Source organism: Daktulosphaira vitifoliae, unplaced genomic scaffold (assembly GCF_025091365.1).
Source record: "Daktulosphaira vitifoliae isolate Bord-2020 unplaced genomic scaffold, ASM2509136v1 Scaffold_4, whole genome shotgun sequence".
Classification (NCBI taxonomy): Eukaryota; Metazoa; Arthropoda; class Insecta; order Hemiptera; family Phylloxeridae; genus Daktulosphaira; species Daktulosphaira vitifoliae.
Window position 1 is genome coordinate 5,565,173 of NW_026099575.1, and position 18,012 is coordinate 5,583,184.

General features: G+C 25.0%; 3 protein-coding genes across 3 annotated transcripts; 1 reads left to right on the top strand and 2 right to left on the bottom strand.

Moving 5' to 3' along the window:
* The first annotated feature begins 566 nt into the window (after positions 1-566).
* On the top strand, positions 567-3,955 carry LOC126904766 (general transcription factor IIE subunit 1). The gene is made up of 7 exons (XM_050683989.1): positions 567-715; positions 1,413-1,705; positions 1,762-1,890; positions 2,760-2,977; positions 3,040-3,247; positions 3,327-3,519; positions 3,677-3,955. Exons 2-7 carry the CDS (start codon positions 1,415-1,417, stop codon positions 3,859-3,861), a joined length of 1,224 nt encoding a protein of 407 aa, XP_050539946.1. The 5' UTR covers positions 567-715; positions 1,413-1,414; the 3' UTR covers positions 3,862-3,955.
* Positions 3,956-5,889: 1,934 nt separating this feature from the next.
* On the bottom strand, positions 5,890-10,672 carry LOC126904522 (COP9 signalosome complex subunit 3). The gene is made up of 7 exons (XM_050683610.1): positions 10,389-10,672; positions 9,983-10,246; positions 9,701-9,921; positions 9,085-9,434; positions 6,587-6,746; positions 6,414-6,527; positions 5,890-6,350 (listed from the first exon to the last, which is right to left on the bottom strand). Exons 1-7 carry the CDS (start codon positions 10,444-10,446, stop codon positions 6,204-6,206), a joined length of 1,314 nt encoding a protein of 437 aa, XP_050539567.1. The 5' UTR covers positions 10,447-10,672; the 3' UTR covers positions 5,890-6,203.
* Positions 10,673-13,518: 2,846 nt separating this feature from the next.
* LOC126904824 (MAGE-like protein 2) lies at positions 13,519-15,932 on the bottom strand. The gene is made up of 2 exons (XM_050684106.1): positions 15,799-15,932; positions 13,519-14,655 (listed from the first exon to the last, which is right to left on the bottom strand). The coding sequence occupies exons 1-2, from the start codon at positions 15,832-15,834 to the stop codon at positions 13,669-13,671; spliced, it is 1,023 nt and encodes a 340-aa protein (XP_050540063.1). The 5' UTR covers positions 15,835-15,932; the 3' UTR covers positions 13,519-13,668.
* Between the last annotated feature and the right edge of the window lie 2,080 nt (positions 15,933-18,012).

Here is an 18,012-nt window from a genome sequence, read left to right on the forward strand (position 1 = left end):
TTAATAAACTACAAATTTTTAACATATATTCTGTAGTTATGCGACTATAATTTTCACTAAATACTCGTTGAATTATTATTATTACATCTGTTTATATATTTAAAAATATTAAATATTGAAAGTTAATTTTATTAACTTATACATATTTTATTGTGATGAATTAATTAAAATGTAAATTAATTCATGTATTGATTAATTGATTTATACTCCAAAATTAAGTGAAAACAAGGCTATATTAAGGCACAATATTTATAGTGGACCACCTCGCTTCAAAATATATTTGTAAAACTCTTTAAATAAAAATAATGAGCAAATAAAAAAAAGGTCTAAAATTAGATTTAAAAACTGAATTACGTTAAAGCGGCCTTCATCGTTCTATAAAAAGCAGCCTAGGGGGAAAAGGCCCTTTAATATATAAAAAAAGCTGAAATAAACTTGTTTTTATGATTTATGAAAACAAAAACATTAAAATACAAACTTTAAATAGATTCGTTATTATTGCTGACCTGTTAATATATGATTATCATCATACATTTATTGCCCGGAGGGAAACGTATGTTATTGTTTAAATTGATAATAGATATAGTAGTGATAGCACTCGAAAGTAAATTTTATAGAAGTTAAATATTATTTAACGTTACATCTAAAATATGGTTCTGTGTAATATGAATTTTATTTATTTGTATGATCTTAATTAGTTTTTACTATTAAATTAGTAAGCAATTATGTTATTATAATATAAAAAAATTTTATTTCTTGTATGATGTATATTTGTTACTTAAAAACTTATATTTGTTAATTTTTTTTAAATAAACATAAATTTGATTTGTAAACCGTTTTAGGATTATTTTATACTGTAAAATTGCGATATAAAAAAAACTATATGGCTTAAATAAGCCACTTCTAAATTTATCTCTTTAACATAAGTAAACTCAAAAAAATAAAATTGAAAATGTAGCCTAAGTTTGAATAAAAGTTAACCAACTATCCAATTTTATATTGAGTGTTAACAAACAATATAAATTTAAACTTAGTGAACTATATACTTGATGGTCAATCTAAGCTATTTTCACTGTAAATTTAGTCAAATTAATATCTAGAGCATTATTTTTAAAATTTATCATTTTTTTACCTTAATTTTTCATGATTTTATATATTTTGAGTAGTATGGTTTAATTATTGTTTTTATAATGATTAATGTGTTCTTAGTATTTTTTTATATTTATTTTGGTTTATTATTTTAACTTAAGAACCCTATGGTTACTTAAATTAAAATCATCATGGATTGATGATGAAGGCCGAAACTATAATAGTTACATTTTTATTTTTATAATACTTTTATCTTTGATTTTTACATTTTTCGACTATTATTAATATTAAAATTTTCATTTGTATTAATTCCTTTATTTTAGAAATGTCAGCTGGGGAAGTTGTTATGGAAGTCCCAACCAGCCTAAAACGCCTTGCACGTTTGGTTGTAAGAGGTTTTTACACGATTGAAGATGCACTTATAATTGATATCTTAGTTCGAAATCCTTGCATGAAAGAAGACGATATGTGTGAGTTACTTAAATTTGAAAGAAAAATGTTAAGACAGCGAATATCTATATTAAGAAGTGAAAAATTTTTGCAAACCAGATTGCGAATGGAAACTGGAGCTGATAGTAAAGCACAAAAAGTCAATTATTACTTTATAAATTATAAGGTAATAATTATTTGCTAGATATTGATCAAAGTATTTCAATGATAATAATTTTTTAGTCTTTTGTAAATATGGTTAAGTATAAACTTGATTGTATGAGAAAAAAAATGGAAACACAGGAAAGAAATGCAACAAGTAGAGCAAGCTTTAAATGTATTCAATGTTTTAAAACTTTTACAGATTTAGAGGTATATATTTACTAATATGTATAATTTTTTTACATTAGTTTAAAACCCATCTAAATTATAAGTATTTAATATTTTCATGTATATTTGAGTAAATATGAATTATTTTAATAGTTATTTATAATTTACATAGAAAATTATAATTAGCTGTATATTAATATTATATAAAGTATTTTTATTATAAATTAATAAATTATTAAAATTTAATTTTATAAAATAACTAATTAACTTTGTATAAAATATATAATAAAAATTCATCACTTGTGGCTAATATTTAACAAATTAAAAATATTTAAATCAAAACACTAAACACATACTATATACTTTTATGTGTTTTGATAATGGTAATATTGTTCCCAAAAATTTATATCTACAATTTTTTAGTGGTTTTTGTGATTTTAATTAAATATTTTTTAGTTTTAATGTTTTAAATTTAATTTTAATTTTAAATAAACATGTATATTTTTAATTAACATAATTTATTGATTTAGAAATATTACTTTTTATCATGACATAGTACCATATCTTCCTCAGTTGTTTATTACAACCCATCCTAAACAAAAGTGTTTTGACATGTGAGATATAAGTGCCTTATGATCTAGCGATTAGATATATTTGTACGATGTCTTGGGTCACAAATTCTACACCAAACAGTGCTTCTTTTTTTTACATGTTTTCTGATACACTATTAGATATTCATGTGAAATAAAATAAAATTTGTTTAAACCAAATTTCTTTTTTTTTATATATTAACTAAATAATCAAAATTAACCAGTCTTATATTAATTAATAATTTCTTTTTAGAAACTATAGAATATAACTTAATTTTGGTAAACTGGTTGTTATTAATATGTATTATTCATTTTATATAGGCAGATATGCTGTTTGACTTTCAGTCTAATGAATTTCATTGTACTTACTGTGGGGAGTTAGTTGAAGAAGATACTTCTGTACTACCTCAACAAGATTCTCGTGTTATGCTAGCTAACTTTAATGAAATTATGGAACCATTTTACTCAATTCTTCGTGAGCTTGATGGGATACGACTTGCTCCAGAACTTCTCGAACCTGAACCAACCACTATTCATGGGTTTAAAATTTGAATTATTAAACAAATAGACATTTTTGTATAATATATTTTTACTGTTTTAGATTGGACTCTTCAAACTTACAAAACTCTAATAACAAACAAAATAATAATATGGATCGCTGGGGACCTGATAAATTAAGAAATATAGAAAATAACAGCAATAAAATGGAAGTTACTATTGGAGAAGATGATCAAGATAATCGTCCAGTTATTAAAGAACGACCAGTTTGGTTAACAGAAAGTACAGTTGTAGAAAATACATCAACACGTGTATGTTCAAAATAGTTATTAATATTATTATTAATGTTTTATTTTTTAAACAAAACTTGAACTTTAAATTTATTTATAGGATTCGGTTGATATAGACAATAAAGATAATAATGAAAGTGCTGCTCTTGACTTTACTCCTGATGTTGACATAATGACTGTATTATTACAACATGAAAAACGAGCAGATCAAACTGATTTATCTGGTAAAAAAGATGCTGATTCCAGTGATGATGAATCAAAAACTATTAAAAACGAACCTTCTCTTGGTTCAGGTGTGAATTTTTTAATTTTATATATCATAAATAATTTGTGACATACTTAGGGTCGACAATAGTTAAGGACATTTATATGACAAGATAAATTATTTTTCTTGTCATCATATAAATATTTAAAATTTCAATAATAAAATAATTATTTTTGTTTTATTAGGAGTTGAGGAATTAACTTCTGAAGAAGAAGAAGATGAAGATGTTCCTTTAGTAAGTGTTGGTGGTAAACGAGTACCAATTACAGAAGTAGTAAACATGACTGATGCTATAAGTCAAATGACACCATCAGAAAAAGAACATTACATTCAAGTATATCAAGATTACTTTTCTGCACTCGAGGATTAAATTACTGGAATTTAACTGTAGAAAGAAGAAAAAATTTTTTTTTATAAATTTATGTAGCTGTAATATATGAATATATTATTTTTATTATATCAAATTTCCTTTTCTGTTTGATCAAGTTAACATGAATTCAAGTATTTTTCCATCATTACAGTTTACTTAGAAAAAATAACATAACTCTATATTAAATAACTTGTTTCCAAAAAATCAAGTTAAACAATTTGATAGTCAAATTTAAAGTCTATCTGTATTAAGGAAATTCCAAGTTATTATGTGATAACACAAATTCATGGAAGAATCGATATTGAATTATTTTTTATATTTATTATGGGTACATTTACTTACAATACTTGATGGTTTTGCAAGTTTTCACATTCACAATAGCTTATGATGAAATAAATATTTTGCATTAGTTATTTTCCTTAGATAATTTTTTTTTATTTTTTGTACATATTAAGCATAAAAAATATATATATATATTTTTAAACTTTGTAACTTAAGTTTAAATCTGAAGAAATATTTATGTCTATGCAAACGTTTCATAAAACAAGGACCCACACATCTTGTAGAATAATTTTGTGTTTCTTTAGCAACTGAAACTAAAATTATACGTAACGAATAATTAATATTGATAATAATCAATCAGATAGTGTTGAATTTTCTCTGAAATTACCGGCAGACAATTTGATTAAATAATTGGATTTTTTAGATGGTTTAGTCATGTTATGAGGAGAGAAGAATCGGAAGCTGTAAGAACAGTTATAGAAATGAATGTTGAAGGAATACCAAAAAAGAGATGGAGGGATATTATCGAATGCGATATGACAGCTGATGTGAGCGTAATGATGTGGAGATCGTGTCAAGTGGAAGTTTAGGATAAGGGTGGCCGACCTCAAGTAGTTGGGATTAAGGCAAGGAAGAAGAAGAAAAAGAAGATTATATACATTCCATGTAATATAAGGAGTTGTGTATAGGCAACTTACTCGGCATTGTATATGTGGACAGGCTGCTTTATCAAAATGATGGAAATATGTACCAGGAATTCAGAAGGTAATCTGCAGTTTTATTGACATGACACTACGTGTACGTAAATATGGTGAAATTTATTAGAATGAAAAAATAATACCAGGAGTTCAGGAGGTAGTTAGAAGTTTTCTGGTGTCCCCTATTGACGCTTAATATGACGTTCAGTCAGACATAGAGTTCCAAACGGCATCAAACTATATGAGATGTTTTAACGTACCAATTTAAATTTCTAGGCGTTAAGAAATGTCACGTGATATGGTGATGGTGCTAGGTTTTTTATATATAGTTATACTGAGGTTTATAGATAATAATCCTTGTTGTATTACTACTTTGATAACAAACTTGCGGTTTCAATTTTTATTATAACTACTAGTATTTCATTATTACATTAAACTAATAATAGTTTAAATTAAAAGTTATAATTGACGTAATTATAATTAAGCCGAGATTTCACTCTATTTAAAAAGCTCTAAACTAAACTAATTTAGTTTTCAATACGAAACAATAAAAATTTTTTAATTTAATAAAATTAATAACTCCAGTTATTGAAAATGAATACAAGTTAATTAGCCTGCAATGCACGGAGATGGTAGGGGTTTTATTTAAATCAAATTTTAGTAATAAAATTACTTTTTGTTAATTATTATGTTAAATGGTTTAAAATNCAAATTTTAGTAATAAAATTACTTTTTGTTAATTATTATGTTAAATGGTTTAAAATGTAATGTAGTTTGAAATTTATTTTGTTTGTTTCAAAATTGAAGAATATGTGTTCGATTATTATTTTATATTATATTTTATTAGTCTTTGAAATTATTTATGTTATAATTTTATCTGCAATTAATGAAATATTAATCAAAAGTAATAGGTTTATAAAAAATCTTAACATATAAATTTATTTAACAAATATTCTTTTTTTTTTAATTAGTAATTAATAATAATTTATTGTATATTATAACATAATATTAAAAAAAAAAAATTTTGTTTGAGTACATTTTGAATACATTTCAAATTCTTTTTTTAATAATTTAAGTAATAACATTTAAAAGTTCAATAAGTTAATAAAAATACATTTTATTTAAACAAATTTCCACTTGAAAATGGCATTTTAAAAATGTTATTTATACAATTTAAACAAAATTATTGGTACCATGACAATTTTTATTGGAAATTTTACTGAATGTTTATTATAAAATATTTACATATCTAAGTTTGTAAAAAGTAATAATGTGTTAAGATGTTGCTAGATAAATGTGAATTTAACACATAACTTTATAATTAAAAAATTTATAAGGGGCTCTGTTTATATGAAATTTTCCTTAAGACTGATAACTTTTTAATGAACTCTGTCCACCAATAGATAGGCCGTCTTCTTCAGTACTAGTTTTCTTGACAAACATAGGATTAGTCGTTATTGCTTCATCCATTGTTCGTACTGTATTGCTAAATGCTATTTTACTAGTAATCTAAAAAAGAAATTAATCCATATAACAATTTATATATGAACTATATTATAAATTAATTCTCACTTCATCTAATATTTTTTTTAAAACAATGGGATCTTCATATTTTTTTGGAGCATCACTAAACATAACTGTTCCATCTTTATGGTTGATTTTTGCATTTATTTCTCCAGATTCAATCTATTAAAAGTTTAGTCATTTATATCTATTAAAATATTTAAATATGCATTTGTTTTTACCATAGTAATAAGATGCTCTTCAGCTTCCTCTGCACTAGGTAGGTTTACTCTTTCAGCCAAATCAGCAATTGACATGTTTAAAAATGTCTTTGTTAACCGAAGAATATTTTTTCTATGTAATGCTTTAACTACTTGCCTAACTAAACCTCTATTTTTATCTCTATTATAGTAAAAATTAAACATAGAATAAATAAAAAATACACTGGGCAATTCTATATTACAATTAGCCACTTAATTGATAGAAAAATAGAAATAATATGGATAATTTTTTTATTCGTTTCTTTTAATACCACCTTTTTCCTATTTATCAATTATGATGTATTTTTTATGTTCATCCCTTATATTTTATAAGGATGTCAACTTGAATTTTTCTAATGGCAACATTCATAATTAACTACTTTATCTATTAGATAATGATCTAATTAAGAAAATGACTGATCAATAATAACTTTTGAATCATTATTGCCATTATTAACAATAATGACTGTAATGGCTGAAGATGAGATGTGGAAGCAGATATTTATATCTTTAGAAATTTTTTGTTCTCACTTTTTTTCCTGTATAGATATAAAAATGTTTATAACTTTTAAAATAATGGTCCAAAAGTTGTTATTGACGAATCATTATCAAAGAAATAAGCTAGTCAATTATGTATATTTACATTTGAAAAAATAAATTTGACAACCTTATTTAGTATAAATATTATTGAAATGTTATTATTTATCTGCAAAACTATTATTAATTTTTTTTTATATTTTTTTTATTAATTAAGTGGTTTTTGAATAATAAAAATATAATTACTATATATATAGTAGAAACCATTTATAATACATTCAGGGATTATTAAAAATTGATCATAATAACCAATTATTACAACCAAAATGTTGAAATACTCAATTATAAATATATATAATAGATGTGTTATATTTTTACTACTTAATCATAACTAAAAAACATTCAAAAATAAATATATTTGTTATCTTAGTTAGAACATTGTATAAAAATCTTGACTATTCTCTTTTTTGAGTTGGTATTCAATAAAGAAATAAGTTCTTGATCATTTTATAGATCTGATGTTAGCTTCTTATTATCAAAATTAACATAATAATTTATTCTTATATTTTTGTGTTATTACAGTGTATTATAATCTTATTCTCGAAAATACAATATTGTGTCTTGATCTAAGTTTTTGAATCCAACCTACAGAACAATTAAAATTATTTTAACCAAAACCTTTTGCTAGTTTGGCTTTTTGTTAAAGAATTGGTTCATTAATTGGAATGTATAGATGTCTTTGATTTTTAAACCATTATAGTAAAATTGTGTCTTAATCCGTATGCTTATAATTTCAGTTCTCAATAGATAATTTTTCGTTTTGATGTTTTATTGAAAATGTTTTATTTTGTAATGAGCTTTTCATATGTTAGAAATTGTATAGTGATCTACACATAATTTATAATTGTTAAAATTATTTTAACCTTTTTTTTAATGAGAAATGACATTTGCTTTTTATTCAATTGTGAATTGCTTTCTATTGATTATTAAACACATCAAAACAAAATGCAGTTAATCACTCAAAGATTATGATCAATTACACTGACAACATTATGAAACAAAGATAAACTTAGTAATATCTGGTAGTCAGTCATCATAGATGTAATATTTATCCAATATAATAAAAAATAACTGTCTAATATCCATATAGTCATTCATTATAAGTGATAAATTGTTATACACAGTATGGAAGTTTTGTAAGGTGATGCAATCTAAAGACATTACACTCAGATTGTCTATATAAATGNCACTGACAACATTATGAAACAAAGATAAACTTAGTAATATCTGGTAGTCAGTCATCATAGATGTAATATTTATCCAATATAATAAAAAATAACTGTCTAATATCCATATAGTCATTCATTATAAGTGATAAATTGTTATACACAGTATGGAAGTTTTGTAAGGTGATGCAATCTAAGGACATTACACTCGGATTGTCTATATAAATGGTTTTCAATATATATACACTTATAACTTAAAATACAATTAAAATTTCACTATAATTTTTTTTAAAATAATTTATGCATTCTTAAACTACATATTAAAATCATACTTTTTATTATTTGTTTTTAATAAAAAAATATGTTTCATTTTATTTTTAAAAAATTGCTTTATTACAAAATATTTTTTTTGATATTAATTAATAGTTTAATAACAATTTTAGAGCAAAAAATTATTGTGATACAAACATTTTAATACATTAATTGGGTATGTAGTGAGTGTGAGTATAGCTCTGTATTTTTATAACTCATAATCTGTCTAAAGACATAGGTATCACACTTACTCAATGTACTAAAATACTTGTAACTTAAATATTTGTTTTAAAATTGTTACCAATTCATGAAAAAATTTTGTAAGAAATAAAATTTGACTATTTTAAAAATTTTGAAATAATTTAAAAATAAAATTTACTATTTATATATATTATAAAAATGTACCTTTGATATACATCTTCATATTTAGTAATAATTCTTTGAAGTTCTGCTGAATCTCCACTTTGGTAAGCTGGTATGATATCTAAATATGCTTGACATACAGGTTTTAATACACGTTCAATCAAGGGTGGTGACAGTTTTGGAAGTGTAGGTACTGTGCCTAAATGCACAATGGTAACTAGTACATATTTTTTATAGGATTCAATCATAATTTGCGACATTATTGGAAGTAATGTGGTGAGAGCTATTTCATAAAATGTTATTGCTCGAGGAAAATTTTTCATTGCTGTGTAGATGACACCACCAAGATAGTAATAACTTAAAAAGTATTTAGGATCAAATGAATGTCCTGGCTGAAATAGTATAATATAAAAAAAAAAAAAGCTGGATAAATAAATTAATAATAGTTTTTTACTAATAAAGGCAGTAACTAAAAAATGATATTTTATTAGTACTGTTTTGTGCATAATAATATAAAAAATGAGTACTGCAAAATTAAATTTTGTATATTCATATTCAAATAGAAAATGTGTGAAAAAATTCAAATTTTTTTGTCTGTAATTCGACTTTTTTTAGATACTGCTTTTAGTAACAAGAGTAGTACTATTTTGACTTTTACCTCTTCCGTTCCTAAAATATAAATATCTTGATCTAAAATACTCAGGGCAGGTTTAAGATTATTAGACATTAAGCAAGCTTGGCACAATAGGCTATGGACTTCAGTTAGTTGATAAGGCTGTACTTGAAGTTTACTAATTGCATTTTTAATAATAGGTATTGCTGACATTGGTTTTTTAACATCACCAAGATTTGTTAACATTGGTTTCATAACATTAGCCACTATAAACAAGGCAAATTATTTAAATAAATACTTGATAAAAACTTATAATAATTTATATACATTGTTCTGATATTGCTCTAAGTTCTTCCTCACTAACAGCATTAATAAAATCATTAATTTGCGATGCTACAGCAGTATGATACTGAACAGCTGGTATATCCGCAGGTATTTGAGCTGTAGTTTTCACACCTAGTATAGTGATAACTGTTAAAGAATTCTCATGTACATCTAGAGCTTCTAAAACTGTATCTAGGTTTGCAGCATACTTATGAAGAGTATCCGTTTGTTTAGTAAGGTAGTCATTTATTTCTCTATTGTCTCCAGCTGAAAAAAAACATTTTGTATAATAAATCATCTTTCCATTCTTAGGTTACCATTAATTTTCTATAAATTAACTGCATTATTTTAAAAATATAAAATTTAAAAAATGAGTAATATGATTAAAAAAACGTGAGTAAAAACTAACACATATTTGATAGGTTTCTGACTGTCAACACAAATTGATCAAGTTGAGGAATAGTCATTTTAAAACGTTCTTTTTTTACAAGTCGTATCCGCGAAAATTTTCAAATATTTATTAATTTTTCGTTATGAATTTCATAGAAATGGAATTTATTTAACTCAATAACGGAATAGTAAATCGATACAACTATTTTTACTTAGTAAAGTTTTATAAACTCTTGTTCTTTAAAAAAATTTTAGTAAAATTATGACAAAAACAAAAATTGAAAGTAATAACGAATACAAATAATTTGCATAGAAGAAAGATTGAATAATGATAGTAAATTGATAATGCGTACTATCGTGTTTCGCTTTAAGTTCCGGTTACATAATAAATATTCGTAACCTTAAAAGATATAGTTTTTTATTTACTCTCATGGAAGAAAAATTATTTACCTTGTAGATTGCCCGCGCTGTTTTAATCATGTTGTCAGATCAGAATATCTTTGGTCCACGCGTAAAAAGTGTTAAGTCGAAAATTTAAAAATATTACATTGAAATTCTAATGCTTTAGTATTTTTAATGACAGATGGAATTGTGTTTATACTGATGTTGTTACTAATATAAACTAATGAACTTGAGTATAATAAAAATTTAATATATTCAAGTTTTTTAATTTTGGGCATTATACCCAAGTTCTATTTGCATTTTGATAACTATATTTAGATTACTCATATAACATAAGATTTATCACAAATTTTGAAATTATTTTAAGTTTTAAAAATATGAAAATACTATTTATAGAAATGCTGCTTTTATGTTCTTAGCATATCAAGCCTTAATAAATAATAGGACGTTAGTGACAGTTATTGCGAAATTTAATTTTAATGATAAAATATTCTTAAATTTCTAACGAATCAAAATGTTGAATGTAATAAACCAAAAATAAAATAAATATATATATATAATATAGGTTAAAAGGATAATGAAATATAAAATAAAATATGAATGTAAGGGAAAGGTGGTAGTAAATGGATAAAAGGGCTAAAATTATGGAATGTGTAAATATCGATATCTCGGGGTTGAATAATATTAATTAATAAATTATGTTAAATATCCCTTAAAATTGTATAATTTTTCTTAATGGCTTATTACACAATAGATTGTTGAAGTTTCGAAAGGGTAGGTTAAATTGTACTTACCTTGGGTCCTATATCACGCAATAATATTTTAAGTAATCCAATGTTGATTCTTGTATTAAATGCAATACGTATACTGTTTACACTACACGTCATATGGTCAATATAATTACTCACGAAACGATTCAAATTTTAAATAATACTATTTAATTACACAAAATCTATGACTGATAATATGTAAAAGATTCTAAACACTGTGTATTTTTACTAGAAATATAATTTTATAATTTGTTCTTTTTTAATTTTTTTATCTTTGTCGATTAAGTATTTTTGAGGAGAGTATATTTTTTGAGAGATCGACACCAATATTTCTTAAATCTTTCTCTGGTTTGACCAAAACAAGATTTAAAAATATTTATATCTATGTAAAATTGTTATCAAGGCGGTATTGTGGTGGCCCAATGTGTCCTGGTGCTAGCTCTTTGGAAGGATAAGGCACAATAATCACCAAGACAAAAATTAAATACTGAAAATATATTCGTAAGTATCTTAGCGCTGTCCGCCGGCGCGATGTTCGTCAGAGCAAAGACATTAAGCTCTAAGCTACTCAACAGGCTCATAATAAATTTTTACTATTAAATAAAAATTTAAAGTTGGATTGTATTTATTATTAAAAAAAAAGATTTAATGTTTAAAATATAGTTTAGTGATCCCTAGCATGAATTTGGAAGCTGAGGCTTTCTTTTGTAATTGCAATGCCATACGTGTAGGCGTTACTTAAAAATCAGTACAATAATTAGATTTTATCTCATAATTAGATGGTTATTTCGTATTTTAAATTAGGGAACCCTGTTTTGGTGATTTTGTATATTCAAAATGTGTGACGTACATGTACAAACGATAACATCATATTTAATGTTAATATTATAAGTGATAGTATAACATAACATAAATTATCTTTGACATAGTTTTAGTGTTTAATTGTCGTTAAAATATTAGACGTAAGCGTTATTAGTTTGTAATATAACTTCATAATTATCTATCTTTAGAAAAAAAAAAAAAATATTCGCTAAAATATTATGTTAAACCAGATTAGTAAAAAAATAAATATTTTTTTAACCTGACATATATAGAAATTCAACTATAGTGATTTAATTTTTGTTAAGCAAAAGTAAAATAAATAAAAAATTCAGCTTTAGTATTAATTTACTAAAAAATCAATAGAAATTAAAAAACTTAATTCAGTAACTACTGATTAATCGGGAAAACATTTTTCTGAAAAAAAAGATATAAAAAACCTAAAACCCCTCGAGATACTTAATTCACTAGAGAGATAGGACTCTTTAAATGTATAATAAAACTAAATTAAACTGGAAAAAAGTATGAATGTGTTCATACTGAAAAATTTAATAAAGTTTTAGTATTTATATTACTTCAGATTTTTTTTTTTTTCATTTGTTAATTATCATAATCTCCTATCCTAACTATTTGAGATTGGCTCTACCCTACGATTTGACAGATTTTACACCAGCTGTCGACCTGACGCAACCTCATATGTTTATATATTTTTTTAATCTATAATTTTATATCCAATGCGGAATTTCAAGTTTAATTACAACATAAAAGAGTATTAATCGTTATTTATTCAATATGAATAATATCTTATCTTTTAACTTGTCATATCAATATAATATTCAATATGTAGATTACTACGATAATTTTTTTACGATTCTTCAGTGTTCTGGAATGTTAAATTGTGAATGAAACTACGAAACAGACTTGAAATATCACTTATTTTCTGGAGAGCACACGTTATGTTAGTTTGCCTTAAAAAAATAATCAGTTAAGAAGAAAAGTTAAACTAACTTAACTTTTTAGCGAGTTTAAAATGTATGTGTTAATATTTAATCTATCAATACTTTTAAACGTATTTTACCACAAATATTTCTTTTTAGTCTTTACTGAATACGCAATTATTTTAGTTCTTATGGATGTCAACAAATCAAATCGTTATAATACAATATTAATTACTAATTTATATTTTAACAAACAAGAGCACGATACAATTTTACCGTGTTTAATATAACAAGTGCAAACAACGCAGTCTTTATAAAATCCTCCTTTGGCTATTCATTTATATTAGATATGTATTTTATTCGAAAAAGTTCATTTCTTTTTTGTATTAGCGTAGTCGGTATTTGGAACGGCCAAACTAACATCCTGTCCGTTGGTTAATGGAGGGTATCTAGTATCAATATCTTGTTCCACATTGCCGCGAAGTTGCTCAAGTCCAAGATTAGCTTCTTGCGATTCTTGGAACGCCGAGTAATCTTCTTCGTTAGTCTGTTCATTTACTTCATATTCGTTTTGAACTCCACGAGTTAGTTGATTGACATGGGCTGTTTGAGCGATGTAAGGTTCAGTTGCAGCATAATTTGGAGTTTGAGCATGTGCTGGTGCTTGAGAATAAGCAGAATTTGGAGCGTATGTTGCAGCTGAAGTATAATAAGGAGTATAAGCATGATGATGAGCATAGGCAGCAGCATGACCGTGATAACTGTAACTTGGCTGAGGGTTGTATCTCAATGGAAGGCGGACAGGGAGTCTAGCAGCGTATTGTACAGCTACAGCGGGCTTTGCCACGGCAACAGGAAGTGGTCGGTACACTGGTACTGGGTAAGGTTTGTAAACGGTGACTGGATATGGTTGGGCAACGGGAACCGGCACAGGTTTGATGACGTGCACGGGGAATGGTCGATTAACAGCTACTGGATATGGTCTAGGAACTTCAACGGGGTATGGACGTGGAACCTCCACAGGTACAGGTCGAGCAACAGGAACGGGTACAGGATGAGGTACTGGTACAGGAACCGGCTTGTGAACTACTGTGGTGGCTGTTGGAACAGCTTGCACAAGTGATTGATACACAATCGGTTGGTGATGATGGTGATTATAAAAACTATGTGTATGATAAGGAGCATAGTGACTGTGGTATAAAGGGTAATGGCTGTGATATGGTGCATAATGGGCAAGATGCTCGTGGTCATAATGTTCGTGGTATTCGCCTATACTTCTTCTAGATGCTTTTTTTTCTGTATGAGATGTTTTACATTTTACTGATGTACTTATAGCCAATACCAGCAAAGCGCATAACTGTAACAAAATTCACATCACTATCATTAAAATTCATTGAGAAAACTTATGAAATATAAAATATTGATAAGGTACATAGCAATTTCATTTGTTATAATGTCAATTTAAACAAATTGTATAGACCTGGAGATTTAAAAAAATGTTTTAAGTTTATTTTTTGTTACAATTAACATAAATTTCCAATACAATATCGAGTACATATTAATGTAAGTATCATTTTTTGTGAACATAAACTTTTTTGTCAAATTAACTTGATAAATTCAACTTAGATGAGTTCAATTCATATTCAATAAACTATTTTGGAATAATTTTAGTAGATAAATTATTATTGTTATTGTGTTATAGAAAAAATAATTTAAAATGAATTTTTATTTTAATCAATTAACATGATATCTTTATCCTAATTTATTTGAAACTTAATAAGCTATTTAATTTTTATGTGAATTTGTTAGCATACAATTATTCCTTTATTGAACAATTTATAACTTTATATGCGTAAATGTATTTAGAATTAAAGAAAAACTAATTTCCATAAATATTCAACCGAACAATTTTTGGTCACCGGATATTAATTAAATTTACATAAGTGTAAGTATTATAATTATTAATAAGGCCATTGAAAAAAATCAACTATTAAAAATGTTAATTATGAATAAATTTTAATTTATTTTCATTAAGAGTGATAAAACAAACAAATTGAATGTGAACTATGAAAGAAGAAAGGAAATATCTCATTTAAACTTATATGATTTTAAAAAGAATACGCTTATTAAAATATATCTACTAGGCTTATTAAAAAAAAAAAACCCTAAATTATAAAATATAAATGTTAACTTAATTAAAAGCTATTTTACGGATACAATGAAATTAAAATTAAGTTAATATTATTTAAAAAGAAAGAAAACTGTGGTGAACAAAAATTAGTGTATTTAATTTTTTAAGTAATAATTTTAATATTGTAGTCAATGGCAAAGATGTCAAATTTAAAAAATTTTTATAAACTTTTTTCGATTTTAAGTTATACAATAAAACTTTGAAAGTTAATATAACACATTTAACGTTTGAAGTACAAGTTGACATTATATCACATCAATTACGTTCAAATTATAAAAATAAAATACAAAATTAAAACAATTTACTCACAACAATGGTCTTCATCGTCATGTTTATTTTCTGCATAGATGTTTTAACTTAAAGACAATAAAAGCGAATGGTGAGCACGACAGATCAAATTTCAGTTTTATATCCGATTGATTGCTTTCTCTTGTTTGATTTTTTCCAACTGAAAGTTTAACAAAAACGGACTATGAATGAAAATGAATCGGCTGGTCAGAAAATATACGACTTAAAAAATATTATATCATAAAACTGGCCGTTAAGTGAATCGATAATAAGGATTTATGTAAGGATTAACAATGCGCTATATAGTGCCAAAGTACGTGCCACTGAATTTTCATATAATCCGGAAGGATCTTATAAAAGTGAAAACATCAAATCGTGCCATTGTTTACATCATCTGTCACTAAATAAGCCGGGTGTCACATTAAATGTATGGTAATTATTATTTTTAGCCTAAATAAATCAATAAAAAGTATTGATTGCTAATTGATTTTTTAAAACTATATAATTTTACACGTTACATTATTCAAAATCTACATGTTTAATAATTATATAATTTTGATTTAATTCAATTTTTATCTAGTTTTTAAGTGGCAATCAACTAAAGTTAATAAATTATATATAAATACTCATTAGTAATTTACAGACAAGGACAATAAAAATTTAATTGTCAAATTATTTATATTTTAAGGATGTATTAAAGATTATATTGCTATATGATTTATATTAATGATTTTAAAACTAAAATAGGATGTACGGAGTATAGATTCAGGAAATAGATGCACTGGACGCGCGGCCTCCTAGAATTATTCATCAAAATTAAAAAAAAACTTTATTAAAATATTTAGCTGTCTTTCATAAAAATATGTCGAAGTCCTCAAATGATTTCAACTTTTTTCAATGATTAATTTTAATCTAAGAATAAAAGTTGACAATTTTAATGAAATTAATTTTCAATAAATCAACTTAAGTTCAATCTTCTTGATTTAATGTTAATTTAACTTTTAAATTAATTTTGTTATTTTCAAAGCAGTAATTTACTTTTAACTGATCTTCAGCTTGTGATCCAATAACAAATAACTGAAATACAACGTAAAAAATATTTAAATTTTAAAAACTTGATTAAGCAGGCATAAAAATTTGCAACGACATTTAAAAATTATGTAATATATATGTTTTATATTATTTTATCATTTTACTTTTTTATTAAAAAAATGATTTACATTAAAATAATTTATTTAAGATATTTTAAAAAGTAAAAATAACTATTACAATTTACCAGTTGGGTATATTATTAACTGAATAATTATTGTTTCTCAGTCTCACGTTACATGTCAAATCCAATTATAAAAAAGTAATGCGATGAATAACAATTCATAAAAATCCAATTGCAACAAGAGGAGGACATGAGAAATTAAAAATATGTCCGGCCCTGCTCCAATTTTCCACGCATGTATCTGTTATTGCTACTATTATTTGTTGTTGTTCACCTCGTTTTAGCTTTATAGATGAATACAAAAACAAGTATTTCATAGTTTTAGCTGTTAAATTATATTGAAAAGTTTTAAACTACATTAAACAGAAATAATAAAACTACATAAGTATATACTAACAATGATAATCAAAATAAGTTATCTCATTACTTAGACTCAATAATAATTGTTCCAATATGTTTTAGATCGTTTGCGTATGATTGTAATTATTGCTCTTCAAGGTTGGTTATTACTTAGAACTTCTACTCAAATATCACAATAATAAGAGGTCAATAGTTTGGTACTCTGTATTACAAATGAGATTTCTCTGAGTCAGATGTTGTATTATTATATCGCGTAGATAAGTGTTATGTTATGTTACATTATTTTGTTGATTGTGACAATTAAACTTCGAGGTCCCTGACCGACTGCGCCGAAGAATACCCAATATTCAAAAACGGGTACAATCTTTTTTATTATTGCAAAGCACGAGTAATACAATTAAAATATAACAAGCCGTTTTGAAATAATTTTAACATTAACACTAAGAAAATTATCTTTGAAATTGTTTAATTATGAAGTGATATGATGCATTAATAATTTATTCTATTTTATTTAATAATACAAGTTGAGAACAATAACGAGTAGATTATTTATTATAAAGAAATAATATGAATTCTCACAATGATTTATGAAAGGATTTTAATTCCAAACCTACGATTGAGAGGTTATTAAAGTTATACTCAAAAGCTTCAAAGAATAAAGT

Bases quoted from the DNA above. Each gene is read 5' to 3' on its own strand.
- LOC126904766 (XM_050683989.1), top strand. From the start codon at position 1,415: ATGTCAGCTGGGGAAGTTGTTATGGAAGTCCCAACCAGCCTAAAACGC. The intron at 1,706-1,761 runs GTAATAATTATT...ATAATTTTTTAG, and splicing joins ATTACTTTATAAATTATAAG to TCTTTTGTAAATATGGTTAA. The intron at 1,891-2,759 runs GTATATATTTAC...CATTTTATATAG, and splicing joins AAACTTTTACAGATTTAGAG to GCAGATATGCTGTTTGACTT.
- LOC126904522 (XM_050683610.1), bottom strand. From the start codon at position 10,446: ATGACTATTCCTCAACTTGATCAATTTGTGTTGACAGTCAGAAACCTA. The intron at 9,922-9,982 runs GTATATAAATTA...CCTTGTTTATAG, and splicing joins TAGAGCAATATCAGAACAAT to TGGCTAATGTTATGAAACCA. The intron at 9,435-9,700 runs GTAAAAGTCAAA...ATACTATTTCAG, and splicing joins ATATTTTAGGAACGGAAGAG to CCAGGACATTCATTTGATCC.
- LOC126904824 (XM_050684106.1), bottom strand. From the start codon at position 15,834: ATGCAGAAAATAAACATGACGATGAAGACCATTGTT. The intron at 14,656-15,798 runs GTGAGTAAATTG...ATTTTGTTACAG, and splicing joins TGACGATGAAGACCATTGTT to TTATGCGCTTTGCTGGTATT.